General features: G+C 35.3%; 1 protein-coding gene across 1 annotated transcript in view; it reads left to right on the plus strand.

The window, feature by feature from the left end:
• The window catches only part of FAM98B (family with sequence similarity 98 member B), a 34,887-nt gene extending 32,435 nt beyond the window's left edge, over positions 1–2,452 (plus strand). Inside the window, exon 8 of the mRNA XM_003791699.3 lies at positions 1,883–2,452. Coding sequence (XP_003791747.1) covers positions 1,883–2,251 — 369 coding nt within the window. The 3' untranslated portion in view covers positions 2,252–2,452. The remainder of the gene's footprint in view (positions 1–1,882) is intronic.
• The last annotated feature ends 656 nt before the right edge of the window (positions 2,453–3,108 follow it).

Below are 3,108 nucleotides of genomic sequence, written 5' to 3' on the forward strand. Positions count from 1 at the left end.
CTATTTTTTGGTTGCAGCCGTCATTGTTGTTTGGCGGGTCCGGGCTGGGGATTTGAACCTGCCACCTTAGGTGTACGTGGCTGGCGCCTTAGCCGGTTGAGCTGTAGGCGCCGAGCCTATCCTACAGTTTTAATAGAGAAAAACTAAGTATGAACTCACCTGGTGATTTCATCATCTATTTTAGGCCATATAAAATAATTAGAATGTTTTCGTTTATTTTTGTTTATAAACCACAAAAGATCATTATGTCGGACAACATCCCACATAGGGTAGGAAAGAGTTAAAAGCATAATTTCTCACTGAATGTAGCTTGAGATAAAGATTGTCTTACCTTGTAAGAAGAATGGTTGTTTTTAAGGTCAGTTTAGTAATTATTTTAAGTTGGGCATCACCAATATTTTCTTCTGCTTACATTTTGTATCAACCTCCTCTATTTTCTGAAAGTGTTCATTCTTTAAATGTGGTGCTTAATATCTTGCACGGGGTTGTAATGTTGTCTTGGTGGTTTAGGAGTTTTGCTTCCATAAGTGACATTGCCCATTTCTTTTTTGAGTTTAAAATTTATAGTCTGATTTTTGGCAGGTGATCACTTCTTGGAGTAGCATTTCCATATGTCTTCCAGCATAACATGTTTGGTAAAGAGCCAGTGAGAATAACAACCAAAAAGTCTATTTTTTCCATTTGGTAATTAGGATATTATTGCCGACTTTAAAAGAATGTTTGCATATTTAGAACCTTATCCTACAGTGAGGCTGTTGTACTTTTTGTCTTTCATTTATGACATAAATTCCTAAATATGGTTCTAATTAGAGACTCAATGGAAGTGGAACCCAACTGATTCATTGGTCATTTTGACTGAGGCATTTACAGCGTTACCTTCTTTTCTGAAAGACACTGGAAAGAAGCTATTGGCTTCCTCAGGGCTGTGCTGTCTGTCTTTCCCTCTGTTCATGGGCTTATTTTTAAAGTAGCTTCTTTCTACAGAAGTTTGGATATTTAAACTAACTTCTTCCCTGGTTTATTTTTCAAAGTATTGTAATGTATGTTAAGGAAGTATATCAACTCTATTCCCTTTATAATAATATAGTGACTAGTATCATCATTGAAAGGGACCTTAAGTTTCTCAAAGGAAAGGCATAATTTGAGAATCTCAGTATCTTTGCCATGAGACCTGGGATTATAGTTATTGTATTAATCTCTGACCTCATTACATCCTGTTATCATATATACTTCACACTTTGTTGAAGTAAAATGTGCATAGCAATACAAACTTTTATTGGCTAATCCATTGCCAAATCAGTGGCAATGGAAAGTCCAGAGTTGTTGTATAAATGGATGTGAAGTTAATTCATGTAGAATATGTAGTTTACATATTAAAAATGTTTTACTAAGAAACATTTCTTAGTGAGATGGATACTACATTTGTTTCAGAATTTGCTAAACAAACTTAAATGAGAGCAAATTAGCAAGCCCTTAAATTTAAGAAATACTCTCACAGATTATTTAAAAATAATATCATTAAGAGGAATTTGTCATATTTCACACTTACATTTTTTCATATTTCCTTTTATAAAGTTTTAAAAAATTGACACATAAAATTGCATATTTGTGGGATACATAGTGATATATACTGATTAGATCAGGGTAATTAACATATCATATTTATCATTTCTTGGTGTTGGGAACATTCAATATTTCTTCTTCTAGCTATTTGAAAATACATATTGTTAACTGTAGTGAGCTATTAACTTGTATACGTTCATGTCCTTAAATATTTGGCTTCTGTTTATTAGAAACAATAACTTTACAATCACTTGAAACTTTCATGTAAATTTTAACTTTTGAAATATTAAAAACTAAAAGAAAATGTTTCTTCACACAGGTGCTGATGGGAAGGGTGCCTGACAGGGGAGGACGGCCAAATGAAATTGAACCACCACCTCCTGAAATGCCCCCTTGGCAAAAGAGACAAGAAGGCGGCGGAAGGGGTGGCTGGGGGGGTGGGGGTGGTGGAGGTGGTAGAGGAGGAGGTGGGGGTGGAAGAGGTGGCTGGGGTGGGGGTGGAGGTGGAGGAGGAGGTGGATGGGGTGGAGGAGGGGGTGGTAGAGGAGGTTTCCAAGGCAGGGGAGATTATGGTGGGAGGGGAGATTATGGTGGAAGAGGAGGCTATGGTGGAAGAGGGGGTTATGGTGGGAGAGGTTATGGAGATCCATATGGAGGAGGTGGTGGTGGTGGATATAGAAGATACTAAAACTAAAAAATGAGATAGCAGTGCTTACTTCTTGATAGATATATTAGACATAGTGTTTTAAATAACATACTTGAATATCGTCTTTGAAGTAAACACCATGTTAGACTCCCTGATGATACCATTCTTGAATTGGGTTAATATGTAAGAATATTGTTTTATACTACCAGTTGATCTCTTAGATGAAGTGGTGATTTTTCCATATGTATGTATCCTTGAGCATGTTGTGACTTTTTAAAAAACAAAAAAGAAAAAAAAATTATTTTTTAAAATGTAAATATTACCATCAAACTTAAAAAATGGAAAGTATTTTATTGTCATGATTGAATTTAGACTGTTACCTGTATTTTGTTCAGGTTTGAGACACATAAATGATCCCACCTTTGATGGAAAGGAATATAGACTCTGCCTCATCTGTATTCCTGTGGATGTGTTTTGTGTATTTTAATTCTACTTTACAAAATAGGGCTTTCCCTATTAGTTGTGTTCAGTAGGAAGTTATCGTGATTCCTTTTTTTTGATTACAGGAAATTCCTTTGCCCAGGTTTTTCTTAAGTTCAATTAATTGAAGCCCATGTCTGTTCTTTACTGTGCATATTTGATTTATTTTCTAATTGGATTTGAAATCTGTGAGATTTTTGTTTGACAAAGAAGTTTAAGTTTGTGGTTAGAATTACATTAATGGGACAAAGATTCGTACCAATTTTACATGATGGTGTCAAAAATATTCTTTCAAAGTGGTCTCTTCATCATTTTTGCCCTCACTTTAGGTATCTGTCTGTTAAAAGGCAGGCTGAGCTATATATCACATAGGATTAAGGTACCAGTTTTCAGCTTTGATGGATCAGGGTTAGGGTTAA

This window comes from Otolemur garnettii, unplaced genomic scaffold (assembly GCF_000181295.1).
Source record: "Otolemur garnettii isolate 467f Iridium unplaced genomic scaffold, OtoGar3 scaffold00050, whole genome shotgun sequence".
Lineage (NCBI taxonomy): Eukaryota > Metazoa > Chordata > Mammalia > Primates > Galagidae > Otolemur > Otolemur garnettii.